The following is a 17,827-nucleotide window of genomic DNA, read 5'->3' on the forward strand; positions in this document are numbered from 1 at the left end:
AAATTTCTAGTGATTTTTTTTATCGATATTATAATAATTAACAGACCTTTAAAATTTACAGACTATTTTTTCTACTAAAGATTATTGATTCCACCCCACCCTGGTTGGGTTCCATTTTATTTTCGCGCGCCATGCGCATTGCGCCTTATTGTGGAAGTGGGTTTCTTTCTTTTAATTGTTTTTATTTCAGTTTCATCTCTAATAAGCAGCCTTTCTTTGGAAGTACGTTATAGGACAGGTGAGATTTTATATCAGTTTTGGTTTTCTTATCGCAGTTATTGTAATCATTTACAGAAACGCAAGAAAATTCGTTTCCGCTCATACTTCAGTGACCTCCGATCTGACCTGATCAAGTGAGCTGGAAATGCGGAGATTTTTCTACGAAAACATCGTAACAAACAGGGGAATCTCTGTTTTGAACTGAAGATCCGTTAAAAACACTAAATATTTCAAGTAATCGAGGAAAATCAGATGCTTTGCTAGTTTGCCATGAAAAGCCTAGTTCAGTCACACCAGTGACATAACGGCAAGGTCACGCAAACTCAAAAAAACACCTCACGTTGATGTTTTATGTCCCCAGTGACCCAGTGCGAACAACACAACATAAGAACATAGCAGGAACGTTAAAACATAACCATAATGAAATAAGGGAAAAACTGATCTTTTTTTATGTCATGTCGCTAGTGTAAACCAGGGTAAATAAGCTTACTAGTTACATTCAGAGATGGCGGAGAGTTTTGAAACGTGGGGGGACTAAGACTGTCCCAAAAATACTTGGCAGGTTTTCATATTTGTAGCAACTTTTTATTTTCTGACCGAAGATTTCTGAAGATTCTGTGATTGTTGTTCAAAGCCATACAAATGTTTCCGATCATTTTTTTAACTTTTCCGAAGATAAACAAAGTTTACCGAAGACTTCCAAGTAATTTTCTATAGCCCCCCCCCCTGCCCCACCGCCTATGACATTGTACTGCTGGTACATTCATATTTCTCCTCTACTTGTAACTTACAGAATAATGTCATCTGGGGATGAAGAAAATACTAATAGCTTGCAAAACTTGGTAAGTTTTTACATTATTTTGCAATACTGTTGTTACATGGCAGGGGTATTTTGCAGAATCCTGAACGCAGAATGCAGAATGATGCTCTAACTAGCAAATTAAAGCTAACCACAACCAATTAAAGCCAACCACAAGCAAACCAGGGTGAAGCTAACTGCAAGCAAACCGGGTTGAAGCTAACTGCAAGCAAACCGAAATGAAAGCTAACTGCGAGCAAACCAAAGTGAAAGCTAACCACCATCAAACTGCCCGCTGACCATTATTCTGCGTTCTGTATTCTGCATTCTGCAAAATACCCCTGCTGGTCGTAACATTGTACTGTAAATAAAGGGGATCACCATTATCCTATGACTTGTTTGGAGCTCATTTTTCGGCAGACCCTTGAAGTTTTCACTACTGGTATATTGACAAGGGGATTGCTGGTGTTGAGACAGTTAAAAATTTAATTATTTATTGCTGGTCATGTTGTTCTTATTCATTAAACTTTTAATTATTCCATCGTGCTGTTTTTTTAGCTGAGTCATCCCAACTGATTACCTGCATACATGTATTCAGTCGTAGTGTACCATTGGCGGATCTAGGGGAGGGGCCAGGGGGGTCTGGGCCCCACCTTATTTTTAGGGAAAACCAAAGCCAACAGTGCCGAGAAAAAAATATTAATTTCCAGAGCGGGCCCCACTCTTATTCCAGGTTCTGGATAATCGGGCCCCCACTTACCTGAAGGTCCGAATCCACCACTGTGTACTGTTATGTACTTGTATATGCTTGCAAACCTAACACATTCTCTTAATTATTACTAGAACGTCAATGAATCCACAGACAAGTCAAAAAGGTAACATGTTGTTAAAATGTATTTAATAATGTTGTTATTCCTTACAGAACAATACAACTGTGAGGTGTTGTTAGTTTAATGTGTGAGCTACCAATCAAAACAAACAATGGCTCAAATTGGCATTAATAGCCGATTCCCTCTATAGCGCGCGCCTGCAGGGAATTACGGTAGTTGTATTCATCAAATCTTGCGCAAGACTCAGCAACGTGCATTGTTGTGAGTTGCTGAGATTTGATGAATACAACTTCCGTGATTCCCTGCAGGTGCGCGCTATAGAGGGAATCGGGTATTGGCTGGGGCACACTGCCCTGTATTAGTTTAGCCTGTGCGACTTCTAGTGACTGCATGACAAAAGAACCCCCTTGTCTGTCCAGCACTGTAAGCTGATATTATGAATTGGACAAGAGTTTTGGTTAGCAGGTGATATTTAAAGGCAATGCAACCAATAAGCTTGGTGGAAGTTTTTGTGCAGACTTAACATACTGCACCAGACAGGAGTGACCCTAGTTTGCTAATAAAAATAATAGCATAAAACAAATCCAATCGTCTCTTCTATGCCAAAACCAAAGCAAAACTTAAATTAAAAAAAATTATAATTTCTTATTGTTATTTTTTGTTGTTACTTTTAGAACAGGAATTGTCTTTGATGAAAGGATGAAAAAACATTTCAATGTGTGGGACGTGTAAGTTGTTTGTAGATGCCTTCATGCATTATGTATTTAGTGCTGCACATGTAATTTAACTTATAATCCACTTCATTCAAGAAAAGAAATTTATTCCATGAAATATACTTGTCACAAAGTCTCTTTTTCACTAGAGACCTCAATGTCATCGGTATTACAGCATTTTAATTTGGTTCCTCAACAAACTACAGACTTTGCAGAATAATTATTTCCAAACCTCACATGCATTGTATAAAAAGTAATGGAAATACAAAAGTTGAAAGTTATTAGAAAACTAATCTTGATGCTATCCTTGATGCAAATTTTGATTTTTAGAACTCATCCCGAGGTCCCAGACAGAATTCAGCGGCCCTATGACAAACATAAGGAGTACGGCCTGCTAGAAAGGTGCCAGGCACTCCCAGTAAGCTAAGTCAAGAGCAAATTATTGTGTTCTACTCGACATATTTCTTTGCATGTTGGCTGACAGAAAATATAGTTTTGTTTCATTGGCAGTGGATGACAGGAAACTAGAGCCCCATTTAAAATGTAACTGCCATCTCACAAATAAATAATAATTAAGATTTAGGTATAAAAATTAGTAAAATTATAATTTTATTTTATGTGTGATGACACATAAAAATTATGAAATGGCATTTCATAATTTTCTACTGTGATTTTGTATGAATGGATGTGAGCATTCACATTTTTTTTAGAAATTGACTGTCACATTTTTTTTGGAATTTGACTGTTTAGATAAAAATTGATAAATCTGTTGTGTTTTTTAGTCGCGGTTTGCTACAGATGAAGAGCTTCTCTGTCAACATAGGTATGTTTTTTAAAGACAGGCTTTTAATCAATGAAAGTTAGGGGGTGGCATAATTATTATCATGGTACCTTCAAGATTGTGAGACTGAGAGAGAGAAATTATATCTTTTCTGTGGGTCTGCTGAAAGTTTCTTAACCATGCAAAAATATTGAGTCTATGAGACCATGGATCACAAAAAAATTATGAGATGGCGAGATTCATAAAATTTAATTTATTAAGTTCTGTGAGCAGGGTGCAAAGCAATTCAATTTTCCAGCTTGTCCTTCGGGCAAGCTTTAACCAGGATGTACTAGCCCAAAGTCATTTTAACTAGCCCAAAAAAAAATCCTTATAAGCATGATTAATTTCCTTTAAAAATTTCCCTGAAAACTTTCACTTCCCCAATGGGCAAGAGAAGGATAAAATCCACTAGCCGGCCGCACGGCCGCAAATTCCACTAGCCCCAGGCTATTGGACATGCAATTCTTTGCACGCTGACCAGTAAGACAATTTTTTGAAGGATTATTTGCCACTCCTTATATAGAATTGTTGACAAAAACATACTAGACCATTACCTTGAACCATGATTTTAATTGAAAAAATTACTTACTTATTGTTTAACTACTATGATTTAACCCTATTGAAAATTAATCTGACTCATTTTTGGAAATATCATCTTCAGTATATTTATTAACGAAGTCAACATTTTTTATTATTAGTTTTATGTTATTTTCAACATTGAAACATCAAATGAGTACCAGCTCTTTCGACCACTCTTGCACAATTTGTGAAAAATAATTAGAACTTAATACTATCTCACTGCAAAGATAGTTCTAACATTGTTATGAACCCGATCTTTACAAGTTGTGAACACACAACGTTACCTTACAATGTTACAGCAAGGAACATGTTAACAAGATGAAATCCACTCAGACCATGACAAAAGAGGAACTTTATAACATAAGCGCATGTGATTATGATTCAGTCTACATGAGTGAGGTGAGAAGTGGCTGGTTCAATAGACAGCTTTAATTTGTTAACCATTAGTGGTAATCTAATAGCCCTGTACCCAGAATAATAGAATAATAGCAGAGTGCCCAAAGGCTCTTACTGTCACTTGCATCTAAGCGTGAACACTCGCTGCCAAAACATGATTTAATAGGGTATCAAACGTTGCTTGATTCGACATCAAATGTTGAAGTTTAGCAGACCACAACGACAATTTTCGCGCTCAAAATGTGACCAGAAGAAGTGACTGCGTGCCTGTGGCACCCAGGCTTTGCTAGAGCACATCTCTGTGTACTAGTTCAGCTTAACTAAATCTGAACTTCCTTAATCCCGTTTTAACATTCACATCTCTGGTAACATTTCTATGTATTGTCAGCCAACAACATCTGGTAGATATGAAGGCAACTCAAACAATGTCAAAAATTAATGAAAAATTGCTCGCAAAAGGAAAAGCCGTGACATTTGAGCCTGATATGTACTATAGTCAGGTAAAATGCTAATTACTGATCTAGCTTTATTTTTCATTAATTATTTAAAATGCTGATGACTGTTCTTGCTTTTCATTAATTTTATTTTGCAAAGAACCATTTACTGATTAAAATTAATTCAAATTAATAATTAGTAACAAGACAACTGAACAATATTTTTGTGTAATAAAATTATTCTGTACAATGGATTTCGTTGGCAGAGTTAATTTACATTGCACATACAGATTTTGCAATAATTTCAACACAATGTATGTTTAGAATTTTTGATACTGTTAATCTGAATTTTGTATGATGGGTAACATGCATGATTTTAGAACAACTTGAATGTATATTTTTCTCCCAAATGGAGTACAAGTGTTTAATATGGGAAGTGAAGGTTTCTTTATCTTGTTAACAGCATGCCTGTGAATGCGCTCGTCTTGCGTGTGGTTGTACATTGTCTGCAGTGGAAGCTGTTGTAACGAATAAGGTAACAGAAATCCGATTTGGTAAAATTTCAAATGCGATCTTTGGTTACAAATTTGATAAAAACAAGCTTTTGATTACCAGTCTAGTCTTTAACAAGTAATGACATTACTCGTTTAGGACTACAGATTGGTAGTTAAAAGATTGTTTTTATCAAAGTTTTAACCAGAGATCGTTTTTGAAATTTTACCAAATGTCTTACCCTGATTACTCATCTATTTTTAAAAGAAATGAGATAATTTGTCAGATTTTTTGTTTGCAAAATTTTTAACGAAGTCATGCTCAGTTACTGTTAAGATATACGGTATAAGTATTTGGTGATCCTTATCTGCTTTGTAAGGGCCTTTCATGATAAATAAGTCAAATGATAACATCATGGTCAAGAAGACTTGTCCAATTTAATGAAATCAATGCATTTCTGATTACACATTTGTGAGAGGCGCGGCAGCCTATTGGTTAGCTTAGCGCACTGGACTCTGGATCAAGCGGTCCAGGTTTGATTCCTGGCCAGGGTCATTGTGTGCTCTGTTCTTGGGACACTCTACTGTCACAACGCCTCTTTCCACCCACAATGAGCGCCAAAAGTGTTGAGACAGTCGGCACTTTTTGAGTACCTTGGACAAATTTTACCCCTCACCCCTTCAATATAACCCCCTCGCCCCAAAACAATTGATGTTGTATTTGCTATCTGCAAGACTTGCCTCGTTTGAGTACAACATTGAAAAGGGGGGAGGGGGAGTGGTTCAGAAGCGGCAGCAGATTAAAGGTGAAAAAACGGGAATTTTAAATTAGTATCAATTTCATCCAATTGTCTCAAGGACTTTTGACGCCCATTGCAGGTGTATAAATGGGTACTGGCGAATTTTGTGCTGGGGGTAACCCTGGGATGGACTCGCATCCCATATCCAGGGGGGGAGTAGAAATACTCCCATGAAAAAACCAGTAAAAGCTCCACTAGGGGCCACTAGGGCCACTAGCCTCGAATGCAGACATTATTTCAGTTCATCACCTGGGGGTGGGGGAATTTTTGGAATTTTATGGTATTGATTTAAGGCTAATTATGTATGTGCAAAGTAGAGATAGGTAATATGATAATTTATATACCAGTGCAATGTATTTAATGCAGTTTATTACATTCCCCTATTGTATTTTCTCAGGTCCAAAATGCAGTGGCTATTGTAAGGTATGGTATTCTGTTGCTGTCCAACATCTAAGAGTAATAAATTCATAAGCAACCATGTTGACTTGGATATGAGATGATAGAATGATAGAAAATGTCTGACAGCATGGCAGCAAAACCAAGTGCTGTGATCTTCACTGGGCATTACTGATTACAGTATTATTAACAGTCATTGGTACAGTAATTGAACACATAACACTGTTACAATTAATGTTGTTGACCAAAGCTTCAAGTTGACATGGCGAGTCGAAAGGTAGTGTATGCGCTGCTGCACATGCTGAATACTAATGAGATATAACTGCAATATGGCAAACATATTTTTTAATGCGTTTTCTTTCTTCTTTCTCTATGGACATTTTTTTATCTTTTATTTTCATTTGTTAGACCACCTGGGCATCATGCTGATACTGAGTTTGCAATGGGTTACTGTTTTTTCAATAATGTGGCTGTTGCCGCAAGAATAGCTCAAAAGAAATGGAATGTTAAGAGGTAATCATGAACAAAAAAAAATTTTGAAACTACTGTCCTTTGTTTTACATTTCTATTTTGAATATGATTAATAATTGTTTAATATACTATTATGTGATAATAATTATTGTGTGATCATTTAAGGGTGCTTATTGTGGACTGGGACATTCACCATGGCAACGGCACTCAACATCTCTTTGAATCTGATCCAAGGTGTGGCTGGTAGCTAAATAAATCAAACATTTGCAAATTTGCGTAATTATGCACAGAATTACAGGTTAGCAGGTGGACCAATAAACCAACAACAGTCAAGATAAAAAATGTTTGATCTGACTTTTTTACTTCTCACTTTGTCATGTTTCGTTCTTTTCTAGTGTTTTGTACTTCTCCATACATCGATATGACCACGCCCAGTTTTTCCCGTTCTCCACTTGTGCTAATTACGACGTAGTTGGAAGTGGACCAGGGAGAGGATTTACAGTAAATGTACCATGGAACAAGGTTATTGATAATGTGTTTTATTCTTCATAATTGCTTGGCAATAGGTGTTAATATGAATAATAACTATTAATATTATTTTTTTAAAGTCCCATGCTTGAAATTTTGATTAGAATTGCCTTTGATTGTTATTACATTTTGTAATACTTGATTTAGTAGCAAATTGTCTTCAGTTTGTGATTTCCATTATTGTGATTATCTCTCTGTGTGAGAACATATTAAATATTGGTTAGAAGGTCTGAATGTTGCCCTTCTTTATTACGTAAACAGAAACACATGGGAGATGCAGATTACCTGGCCGTCTTCCATCATATTTTACTTCCTATCGCTTATGAGGTAAATTGTTTGTGTTTGAGTATCAAAGTGTACATCCTAAGCAAAATCTGTGCTATGTTAGCCAGAGTTAATAAGTGGCAATGGCGCCGCAAAGTAAGGAAACTGATCCATTGAATACTGGTAACAAGTACATTGGCTGACATGTGATTCAACAGTGATTAGCCTAGTATATGTTTTGTTAGATGTATAAAAATGTATGTTCAGTAGATGTTTGCAAGCAGGCTCACATTTGGCAATATGCATGAGTTGAGAAGCCATAACAACAGGTGAGTGATTGGCGAAGTTTGGAGTGGAAGCTGGAATACACTCAAGCATATATATTTTCAAGCCTTAGCCTGTTCACAGGGTACCCACCCTTTGCACCAGATACCTTATTACATAAATTTTGGGTTTTTGGTTTGTTTTTTTTTTTTTTTTTGTTTTTTTAATATTTAAAAGAAAAAAAAAAAAAAAGGGTTTTTTTTTTTTTTTTTTTTTTTTTTTTTTTAAATAATAAAATACATGTTTTCCTACCTTCAAGGCACCATTAACATGTTTACTGAAGACTTAAGTCACTCTTCTCCTCTTTTATTTTTAGTTTGAGCCTGACCTTGTTCTGGTATCAGCTGGGTTTGATTCTGCTCGAGGAGACCCTAAGGTAGAGCACTTGTTTTTTTAGTTTTTTGTCACTCCAAAACAATTTTTGCAACCTGGTGTTTTGCTTCACATCATCGTTATTCTTCTGTTATATGATATGGTTGGTTGGTCTTTAATAAGCTCTTATTGTTTTGAAAAAGCAAAACAAAGAACAATGACACTTGAAAATGTTTAGACTGAGATAGGCAGAGATTGTTTGTCTTTCAAATGTCTTTCAAAGTTGTTCTTCCGATTTCCCAGAGTTTTCTTGCGTCATATAAAGAATCTTAAACTTAAGGTAGCTTTTCATTCGCAGGGACTTTGTGATGTGACTCCAGAAGGATACCATCACCTTACAAGAATGCTGATGAATTTAGCAAATGGCAGAGTAGTCATTGTTCTTGAGGTACTGCATCTACTACACTTAAACTTTTCAAAATTGGGGTTACAACTATTTAGAATTTTAAGCTCACTTCTCAAACTCATTAATAATTCATCAAGTTAAAACAAAGAAAATCATAACCGTGAAGGAGGTTTTGATACCCGGTCTTAATTAGCATAGATATTTACGATTTTATTTCTCCGTTTACTCCGTTCGTTGTTTTTGCTTCGATTGAGAAGATATATCAAATACCCGAGACAGTGTTTCATCGGCTATCCAAACACCTCGAATTTTGTCAAAAATACTTCGCTGCGCGTCTTATTTTCAACTCTCTGCTTGGTGTTTGGATATCCCGATGAAACACTGCCTCTTTTGTTTGATATATTGCATCAAAATCAATCCTTCTTTGCCAGTTTTGGTTGAGGTGACCCCCCCCCCCCTCTAACCTGTGTATATCATCTGCCCATTACCCTCAGAAACAATAGGAGTAGACAGATGAGTACAATTGATCACTTCTTCACCTCAGTCCAGTGCTTTCCTTTCCAAAAATATCAGTTACACTTAATTATGTTTTTCCCAGGGAGGCTACAATCTCAGTTCTGTCGCAGAATCCATGTGTGCCTGCACCTCTTCTCTTCTTGGAGATCCGTGTCCACGTCTGGATGGATCTATGACACCTTGTGACAGGTAACATGACGATACAGCTGCCTTCCATTACTTGCCGTTAAAAGTTGGGGCGAGCACATGGCGAGGGCCTGGGGCTTCATAGGATGAACTGAAGTTATATTGCTGAAATTAAGATTGTGATCAGCGAGAGAGAACCTGACCTTTTTAACCAACATATCAAACCTGCAATGGGATCGTCCGTGGAACTGACTCTATTAAAGTGGACTATGTCACGTAATTTTAGGCAATTTCGGCACTGACCAGGTCGGTCATATATTAACTGAAATATCACAATAACGCCTTAAAACTGTAGAAGAAATCAAAAGAAACACAAAGGTCAAACAGGGGCATGGATGGGCAAAATTCGAGAAGATTAAAACGGATTGCGTCCAGGTTGTTTGAAAGTGTCATTTAAAATGCTTGAAAATCACCCTTGCTTGTTATATGGCTGTGATTTTGCCAATAAAAGACTTTTTCTCTGCCAATTTGAAGTTTAGAGCTCTTAATCAACGAAAATAAATAGAATTTCCTAAAATACCGTGACCTAGCCCCTTTAACGTGACTATTTTCAAAACTGAAAGCTACTGAGCTGTACCTTAACGTAAAACTGTTAATTATACTGTACGCGGCTTTAACTTTACTCTAATACCTTGTTTTTTTTACACAATTTATAGTTGTTTTGAGACAATTGTGAACGTTATTGGTGAGCACAGCAAGTACTGGAAGTCGCTTAAGATTGCAGGTTAGTTTAGCAATACGTGTGGTCGTTAGTGTAAGCTATAGGGCTGCAACGATACACCGGTGCACCGGTCAATCACGATATTATTTGTCAAGATACGAATATCGGTATTTGAACGAAATATCGCAGTATCGTGAAACAATAAAATATTCTTAATTAAAATTCAGAAATTACTGTTTTTAATTACTTTTTACCCATGTCAAAGCCCTCAATAGCGATTTATTAAAGTTAGGGACTAGGAAGTTCCATTCTGCATCACTTTCGATCACATATTCTTTAAAGATCGAACAAATTAGTGTCAACTGACACAGCCTTGTGTGTCCATAAGCAAAAAACATGCGGCTCTTGAAAATTTCACTTTGCAAGTAAGATTTCGCTGCTAATAAAGTGAAAAAAATTGGGTTACCAAAAGAATTAAGTAAAATTATAGCATTTGTCAACTGTAAAATAATGTTGTATCGTATCGTGTATCGTATAGTGGCGCCTATATCGAGATATGTATCGTATTATGAAAACATGTATCGTTGCAGCCCTAGTAAGCTAGAACTCGAGTAGGATAAACGTGTAACAGAAACATGTTCTGGGCTGACATTTTACTCACCGTGCGTATGTTTGTTTTGCAATTTACAGGTCACTGATCTACAACTTCGTGTGTATGTAAATGATTTTCTTTTTTTTTTTATTCAAGCCCTTCTTAGTGGAAATGTACAAGAAGTCGAGGATAAACCCAAAGAGGAGAAGAAAATTGAGTGAGTATCTTATCTGTGCTTTGCCTTGACAGGGAAGTGTCCTTTGCGTTTTGGATGATAAAATTTTGTAGTACAACTGAGAGGAAAAAGCGAAGAGTAGCAAAGAGTCACATGTTTAAGTTTTCAGCACCAGCATTTACTGATTTTTTTAAACATTTTTTGTGTCATGATAATTCCAACTGATTTTAAATGTGAATTGATCATTCGTTTCTTTGTGTTTTGTGTTTTAGATATCCAAAACTACCAGCAGACTTTACAGGTGTGAACAGTTTCCATGTTAAAACGTGTTAGCAAACAGGCTCTTCTATTTCCTTGGTTGTTTGTTATCTTTTTGCTAGTGAGGGTAGCCTGCGTAGCAGGCGTAAAAAGGGGGAGAGGGTTCGAAGGAGGATTGAGAGAATTCTCTCCTCCCCTTTTACGCCTGCTACGCATGCTACAGTCAGGGTAAATGAAACGTTCGTTGAATCCGCGAGACGCACGGAATGCAGATGGTGTCAAAAGTGGGATTGACTTAGTCGGATAAAGAATGACGAAATTGGAACACTTTCATGAAGCACCTTAACCCAGTAGAAAAATCGTGTTTTCTTTATTGTTAATCAAAACTTCTGCTGTATCCTAAACCTAACCGTCTTTTGTCTCTCTGTTTTTGATTTCAGCCTTCTGTTGAATGTCCTGTCAAGTGATTATTTGGATGCCGCATTCAAAAAACACCTCACTAGGCGTTTTGATCTCCTTCCTGGAAACCGGATCAAGAAACCCTCAGCTCGCTTATTTAGCGGTTGTCAAGCTGAGATTGAAATAGAAAACAAAGAAACAAATAAACGAAAAACAAATAAAGAGACAAATAAGAAACCAAATAAACAAACAAAAGGCGTGAGCAAGTCCCAGGAGCAGTCGTCATCAGAAATTCTCTTCATTGCTTTCCATTCATTTCCATCATTATCTTTGGGGGAAACTGGGTTTTGGCCAATTACTTGATACACATGACTTGATACTGTTCTGACTTCTAAGAAAGAAAATATCTGAGCTAATGACCGTGTCAGGATCAGCCTGAAGCTTGAGATATCAGTACTCTTCACTGATTACCACACATTTCTTCCAATGTTCTTAGAATTTAGCGGTACATCAAGACATCCTTTATACGTTGTTGATTTTCTTTACTCTTGTTCTCTGTCTACTTGGTAATGTATTCGATTGTTTTTTTCTCGCCCCAGAGACTGGTATCAGCTCCGTTTTAAAGATGATTTCCAGTCCGTACTGCGCAATCTCGGCTGCAATGTTTATCGGAGCCCAACACGAAGGAATGTTTACAAGCAAAACTTAAAATTCCGCGACAAACTTACCTTTTTCTTCATTATTAACGCCAGATATCCTTGCAGAACAAAAAAAAAAAACGAGTAGAGGAACCTTGACGCTATTTCAAACCGACGTTTCAGCTCATCGGAAATTCTTGAAGTAAACCAACTGTAATGGCGGACTAAAAAACTTCATGTATGCTGTCACCGAAGTGTAACGTTTCAACGAATTCAAAAAAAAAACGAAAACAACCCCGAGTCTGCGCAGTACGGACTGGAAATCAGCTTTAAGTGTGAATCAATAACGTGAATGTGTTTTTTTTTTCTTTTTTTAATGACAGTAAAAACCTTCGTATAAGAACTTAATTTTTCCAACTCAGCCTAAATAGGTTCTTACAGAAATGGTATTCAGTGGGATTTTAGGCTACCGTACTTAGGTTTTTAAATAGGTTCTTAATTTTATAGGCGCACTAGCGATCAGCACAGATAACTACTACATGGCATAATTATGTGATATGGAATATTCGCTGTATTAAATAATTATCTAGAATACAGTTTAGATGATAATCATACGGTAATTTTATCTTTCCAAAGTACTAGCTGGCATGTCTTTCATGCTGCAGTATGCATAAAATGCTGTGTTACATTCACGCGTGCCTTCATTTTTACCGAATGGTAATGAAGGTGTAGTGTTCTTTTCGTTGTTTTTCCCTCCTTTTTTTTTTTTTTTTTTTTAATTTTTTTTTTGGAAAATTTTAAAAAATTTTTTTAAAAAATTGTAAAATAAGAACCTATCAGAAATTTTAGGCTTATTAGGTTCTTATGCAAACGGGGTTTTGAATGAAAATTTTAGCCAATTATAAACAGGTTTTTAAATTTAAGGGTTTTATACATTTTTTTTTTACTGTACAGCACACAAACACACAAAACCTACAATAACATAAAGTACAATTACTTACCTTACTTTCGATACAGTTACATTACTCTACGATTATTTACATTCCTTGCGATACAATAACTTGTATTACATTAAAAGGGCGATGGCTAACACTGCTTATAGTACATTTATTTTCAATACATAACATTATCTACTCACCAATAATTATATACATTACAATATACGTTACTTTTTACATAACTCTTGCAAATATATTACAGACTTAATATATATACATAATTGTTCAGTTTCTAGTTACCTACATAACAGTATTTTAATATTTAAATACATCAAAAGGAGTACAACTACGTAAATTTATTTATGATCTCATAGAATTGCAATATTTCATATTAATAATTGCACAAACTGATTATTCTTGTACTCAGTCGTCAATATTTTAAATTGATTTGCATGGTGATGTGTTGTATTTTATAATAGTGGAATAAAGTTTTCTTGTGGATCGTGTAGTTGATGATTTCTGGGTTTATAGATCACCTACAGGAAACGATTTTCTTCACGTTTGGTCACTTACGCTGTCACGCTATTTTGGCGATTCTGATACGTAAGCGAAATCATGGTTTGAAATCATCAAACAATATAGAAATTACTACGAGAAAGCTGAAGAGAAAACAAATAAGCTGTCGAATTAGTTGTTGCACTTACAGAGATTCACCTGGCGCAATAAAAATATAGCGTGACTTAGCGAGGTATCATAATTAATTCGCGCCTGTATCGCGTGACAAAGTGAGTCATTTGCTACTATAGCGTGACTTTACCAAGTTACCAGGAATTGATTCGTGCTTATTTATAAAAGTATAGCGTGACAAAGCGAGTCAACAAGAATTGTTGCGTACTAATTCAACCAACTGAGCTGTGGAGCCATGCACTAAGAGCAAAGTTAATTGTGAGTTTATTATCATGTTGCCATGAGAATGAAAGAATGAAAAAAGACTGAAGTGTCTGAGTGAATTATACAATGTACGAAATGAGATGTTGGATATTTGTCCACCAATTAAAGTGGTACTATAAACAGTTTGACGGGCGACGTGGGTCAAAGAGCTGAGGCCTAAGTAGTTTGTTGACGTTAATGGCAGTAAAAGATTTGTTTGCGATTTTGAGTGTGTTTGCATCAATGTTTTTTTTTCTTTAACACCCCACTATTACAATTTCACTTCTAAAATCAGAGCATTTCTAACACAGTTCATTTGAATTTACAATCAACTCCATTAAAAATATATTTCTGTGTCAACTCGGCGATGCAAATTTATCGATTCATTTACATTAGTAACCGCAAAATATTTTGCATGCCTCTGCAACCTTATTGTTCTTGAGCAGCAGGGAGTTAAGTAAATTATGTAAAGATATTCCAAGTGTGCTGAAGCTAACTTTTATTCTATCTAACAGTGTATCTAAAGAGAGTGCAGATCAGTCCAAGCACACGTGTATGATTCTGTCCAGTCCTCACGCGCATGCGCAAAACCTGATATGTTTACATCTCCACCCTGAAAACTTTGCCGGGTGAAAGAAACTAACTTGGCCTATAAATTCGAACCTAAACAATACAAGTATTGTTCAAACTAAAACCCAACGTAACAAAGTTCTCAGACGGCTAAGCTGAGTTGTTCTGGTTAACAAAGTTTAAAGGTCTAGCCTTAATGGCTTCTTTACAGTTTGTACCATCCTTTCGATAAATCCATTGCTCTTTGGATACACTGGTGAGCTAGTAATGTGATTGATACCCCATTGGTCACAGAACGCTGCAAATTCCCTGCTGCTGTATTGAGGGCCATTGTCAGATACCAGGGTTTCTGGTATGCCGTGTTCTGCAAAGATTGATTTGAGGTGGTTGATTATTGCAGCAGATGTCGTGGAGCTCAACTTTCTAATTATGGGGTATTTGCTGTAATAGTCTGCGACTATTAAGTATTCGGCACCTCGATAGTCGAACAGATCACATCCAAGCTTCTGCCATGGATAACTGGGTACATTGTGTGGATGCAATGCTTCTTTTGGTTGCTGTTTGGAAAACTGTGCGCATGTCGGACAGTTCTCTGTCATCTCTTTAATGTCTCTTGATATGCCTGGCCAAAACAGGCTTTCCCTTGCTCTCAGGAGACATTTCTCCGTTCCCATATGTCCTTGGTGTATGATTTGTAACATCTGTGGGCGTAGCTTACTGGGAATTACGAGTTTGTGTCCCTTAAGAATGAGGCCATTTTCAACACTCAGGTCCTCTCTGAAGTTCCAGAACTCTTTCAGGTCTTGTGGGCATTCATTTGGATATTCTGGCCATCCATGATGCACAACATCTTTTAAGTGACTGAGTACAACATCTTGATCAGTGCACTCTCGTATTTCATCTAGTTTGGCAGGGCTGGCTGGCAGTGTTCGAGATATCGTGTCCATTTCCACCACGGGGACTTCGTTGTCTGCTACAGGGGGCTCCATGTGGCTAATCCTGGAAAGGGCATCTGCTATCACGTTGTTTTTTTCTTGAATGTACCTGATCTCCACGTTGTATTTGGACATTTTAAGTAGGAGCCTCTGAAGACGCGGTGAAGCGCTTGATATGCTCTTCTTCCAGATACTTTCGAGTGGCTTGTGGTCGGTTTCAATGACCACCTTCTTACCAAACACGTAATGGTTAAGCTTTTCAAGCGACCAACAGGCAGCAAGTAACTTTCGCTCTATGTTACTGTATCGAGACTCAGTTTCAGTTAACGATCGACTGGCATAGCATACTGGTTTTCCTTCTTGCATCAAGACACATCCAAGGCCTTTCAGACTCGCATCAGACTGGATAAGGTTTTCCTTTTCGGGGTCGTAATAGGCTAGGACTGGTACTTCAGTGATTGCTTGTTTGAGGTTCTGGAATGACCTTTGGTGTTCCGGTTGCCACAAGAATGGTACATCTTTTTTCATCAGCTGTCGCACAGGTTCTGACACTTGGGCTAAAATGGGTGAGAACCTATTCAGGTAGTTAATCATGCCCAAAAAGCACTGCAGCTCTGTAAGGTTCTTCGGGGAAGGCATGTCACGGATTGCTTGTAACTGGTCTAGCTCTTCTATGTAGGCTTGCTGTAGTTGTACTGGAACCTGCCTTGAGGCATGCTGTACTGGGGGAACGTCAGGGTTAGTTTCGATATGGTATGGGGGTCCTGGGAAGCAGCCAATTCCTGTAAAGACATCCTGATATTCTTTCAACAGATAGTCTTTTGTCAGTGGAAAAGGGTGTTGCTTGCCTCTGATGTCAAATAGTTTAACAGTATGTACATTGGGCATTGGCTTTTCACTTTGCACAACATTTTGGGTAGTTGCATTTGTGCTGGCTGTGACTGGCCAGTTGAGCTTTAGGAGGTTTAGATCTTGTGCAGACATGTTACCAATTATGACAGGACCATCAACGTCAACAACTTCTGCTTGGATGACTCTGGGGTTGGGATTGTTAGGACCCTTCACATATATTTGGCAAGATCCAAGATTTGGGATCTCGGCTCCACCATAAGCAGTTAACTTCACTGTAGGTTGTTGTAAGCTTAGTGTCTCAGGGCTTAGTTGCTGGTATAGGGACTTAGGTATAATGTTTGTTTCAGCCCCTGAGTCTATCTTACAAAGTGCATTCATTTGTTTTCCTTCTGGCTTCAATGCCAAGGAGACTTCTAGCAGAGCCTTCTCTCTACAGGATACAACATTTACATTCATGGCCAGAGGTGTTGCTTCAATTAGGCCCAGGAACACATAATCACCTAATGATTGGGTAGGCTCTGACTCAGCTAGGGCATTGTTATTACTAGTAGCTTCAATTTCATGCACATTCTTCTTTTTAAGTTTTGAAATGCATACCTTAGCAAGGTGTCCCACCTTTTGGCAGTAATGACATGTTGCATTTCTTGCTGGGCACTGTTCACGAGAGTGAGGACCCCAACCACAATTCCTGCAGAGTTGCGCTTTTCCTGACTTGTTGCCTTTTGGGTTTTGCTTTGATTCGCCGGCTACTGGATTCAGCTGGTCGCTTGGGAATTGGTTTCTCATCGTTGAGCTAACAGGGTGTACTGCTGACACTGGGTTCATTAGCTTAAGCTGCTTGTCTGCTGATTCGTCTGCTTTTGCCATTTCTCTAGCTTTGCTAAATGTTAGAGCATTTCCTTCTTTGAAACACTCCTTTCTGACATGGTCTGCATTCATGCCGAGTACAAGGAAGTCTCTCAAAAATCGATCAGGATGATCCGATGGATAGTTTGCTTCTTTGACAAGGATTCTAAGCTTTGCAATAAATTCTTCCAACGATAGTGTACCTTGTCGAAGATTATGAAGTTCCCAAGCGGCGATCAACTCGCTTGAGTGGGGTTTCACGTAGTTTTCGAATTTATTCCAGTAGTTTTCGAGTTTCTTTTGTTCGTCTGCCGAGAGGCCCCAGCTGTTGAACAGCTCCAAGCCGTGCTCACCGGCCCAGTAAAGAAGGTGCTTACACTGGATTTCTTCGTCAATTTTGGCCATCGGCCCCGTAAAGAGTAGTTCACAGCGTTGTTTCCACATTTTGAAGCGTGAGTATAGGTTTTCATCCGTACTCCAGTCCATGGTTGGACCCTTGTCAATGAATGAGGCGCTGGCGGCCATGTTGTCTTCTTGTCAGAATCA

The 17,827-nt window shown here is 37.6% G+C and overlaps 2 protein-coding genes across 4 annotated transcripts; one reads left to right on the forward strand and one right to left on the reverse strand.

The window, feature by feature from the left end:
- The first annotated feature begins 21 nt into the window (after positions 1-21).
- On the forward strand, positions 22-12,804 carry LOC144654631 (protein deacetylase HDAC6-like). Of its 3 annotated transcripts, none has more exons than XM_078514826.1 (20): positions 22-238; positions 1,013-1,061; positions 1,862-1,893; positions 2,517-2,576; positions 2,892-2,979; positions 3,344-3,384; positions 4,748-4,859; positions 5,257-5,328; positions 6,482-6,507; positions 6,889-6,993; positions 7,117-7,185; positions 7,347-7,473; positions 7,741-7,806; positions 8,384-8,443; positions 8,738-8,827; positions 9,384-9,490; positions 10,144-10,211; positions 10,897-10,957; positions 11,188-11,216; positions 11,614-12,804. In XM_078514826.1, exons 2-20 carry the CDS (start codon positions 1,017-1,019, stop codon positions 11,622-11,624), a joined length of 1,269 nt encoding a protein of 422 aa, XP_078370952.1. In that variant the 5' UTR covers positions 22-238; positions 1,013-1,016; the 3' UTR covers positions 11,625-12,804. The 3 variants fall into 3 exon arrangements, with proteins under 3 accessions (XP_078370952.1, XP_078370953.1, XP_078370954.1); XM_078514827.1 differs by having other exon boundaries at positions 2,523-2,576; XM_078514828.1 differs by lacking the exon at positions 4,748-4,859 and adding an exon at positions 4,263-4,362 and having other exon boundaries at positions 40-238.
- A 2,568-nt stretch (positions 12,805-15,372) lies between these two features.
- Positions 15,373-17,806, reverse strand: LOC144654156 (uncharacterized). Its single transcript, XM_078514249.1, has 2 exons — positions 15,441-17,806; positions 15,373-15,388 (listed from the first exon to the last, which is right to left on the reverse strand). Exons 1-2 carry the CDS (start codon positions 17,804-17,806, stop codon positions 15,373-15,375), a joined length of 2,382 nt encoding a protein of 793 aa, XP_078370375.1.
- Between the last annotated feature and the right edge of the window lie 21 nt (positions 17,807-17,827).

Source organism: Oculina patagonica, chromosome 5 (genome assembly GCF_052425735.1).
Source record: "Oculina patagonica isolate OP01 chromosome 5, crgOcupat, whole genome shotgun sequence".
NCBI classification, from domain to species: domain Eukaryota; kingdom Metazoa; phylum Cnidaria; class Anthozoa; order Scleractinia; family Oculinidae; genus Oculina; species Oculina patagonica.